Below are 1,711 nucleotides of genomic sequence, written 5' to 3' on the forward strand. Positions count from 1 at the left end.
ATATAAATATAATAAATAAACTAATTAATAAATTAATAGATTAATAAATATATATATATACAGATAAATATAAATAAATATAAACAAATAAATATAAATATAAACAAAATAAATAATCATCGCCGAAAAAGATAAAGACACAAAACGTGAAGAAGAAAGCAAATAAATAATTAAATAAATAAATATTAATATATTTAAACAAACCAACAAACAAACAAACAAACAAATTAACACATAAAAACAAAAAGAAATATAAACAAGCAAAGACTATATATATAAATATATATACATATATATATATATTTATTTATTTATCTAGATAGATATATATATAAGTATATTATAGAGAGAGAGAGAGAAAAAGAAAGAGAGAGGAGAAAAAGAGAAAGAGAAGGCAACTGTCTAGGGTTTAGGGTTTAGGGTTTAGGGTTTACGCCTGTGGATTGACGACTCGTATTTCGCCAGCTATTTCTTCGTGTCTGAGTTTAGCTACAGGAGTACTTAAAATTACTTCAATAGCAAAAGAAAGCAGCTGCTCAATGTCTTCTGTATGCGGCTCCCTAAATAAACTGTCAGAGCAGACAAACCCTCGTCGCTGCAGTTCCTTCTTTATCTCTTCTAAAGACATCCTGCTGCTGCTGCTGCTGCTGCTGCTGCTGTTGCTGCTGCTGCTGCTGCTGTTTATTAGGCCCCCACCCGCTTCACTCGCGAAAAATGAAGTCACACGCTGCTGCTGCTGCTGCTGCTGCTGACGCAGAGGAGAAGACACTGCTCCGTATATAGAGAGGTGCTGCTGCTGCTGCTGCGGCTGCTGCTGAAGCTGATGCTGCTGCTGCAGCAGCTGCGGTGAAGCCCCCCCTGTCATGCCCGGCTGCTGCAGGGAGGCCCCTATAGAATAGAAAGCGAATGAAGGGGGCTGTCGAGGGTACGGCGTGAGGCTGAGCTGCTGCTGCTGCTGCAGTTGCTGCAGCTGCTGCAGCTGCTGCTGTTGCTGCAGCTGCTGCAGCTGCTGCTGCTGCAGTTGCGGCTGCTGCAGTTGCGGCGGTTGTAGAGAGCCCATAACTGCCACAGGCGAAGCGGAGACTGCTGCTGCTGTTGCTGCTGCTGCTGCTGTTGTTGCTGCTGCTGCTGTTGCTGTTGCATTTGGGGTGGTGGCTGCGCCCTGAAGTGAAGCAGCAGCAGGAGACGCAGAAGCTGAGATTGGTATTGTAGAAGGCGGCGCAGTAGCAACTGGATACAGAGACGGCTGCTGCTGCTGCTGCTGTTGCTGCTGCTGCTGGGGTGCTGCATCAGTGAAGGACTGCTGCGTTGGTTGAGACGGCAGGTAGTCGCTGTGCTGCTGCTGTTGCAGCAAATGCTGCTGCAGCAGCAGCTGCTGCTGCGCGCTGGGCTGAGCCATACCTACAGAAAAGCCCCTGGCTGCTGCTGCCTTTGCTGCTGCTGCTGTTCGGAAGGCTCTAAACCCTAAACCCTAAACCCTAAACGCTAAATACTCAATTCTTGCGTGCAGATGCAAGGCGCCAAGGCTAAGCCGAGCCAACCAAGCAGTGCAGCAGCAGCAGAAGCAGCGCGTAGGATTTGTTTTGATTGGTTTTGATAAGATAAACAGCAGCAGCAGGAGCTGGCGTCTCCCCCTGTGCGTTGAGCACCAATAAGCTGCAGTAGGTAATTATAAAAGAGAAAATATTTAAAAAGAAGAAATAAATCTGCT

General features: G+C 45.6%; 1 protein-coding gene across 1 annotated transcript; it reads right to left on the reverse strand.

The window, feature by feature from the left end:
• Positions 1-430: 430 nt before the first annotated feature.
• Positions 431-1,399, reverse strand: EAH_00047510 (nuf2 family domain-containing protein, putative; the record flags this gene model as incomplete). Its single annotated transcript, XM_013391463.1, has 1 exon — positions 431-1,399. The coding sequence occupies one exon, from the start codon at positions 1,397-1,399 to the stop codon at positions 431-433; it is 969 nt and encodes a 322-aa protein (XP_013246917.1).
• Positions 1,400-1,711: the final 312 nt, after the last annotated feature.

This window comes from Eimeria acervulina, genomic scaffold, assembly GCF_000499425.1.
Source record: "Eimeria acervulina Houghton genomic scaffold, Eah_scaff729, whole genome shotgun sequence".
NCBI lineage: Eukaryota > Apicomplexa > Conoidasida > Eucoccidiorida > Eimeriidae > Eimeria > Eimeria acervulina.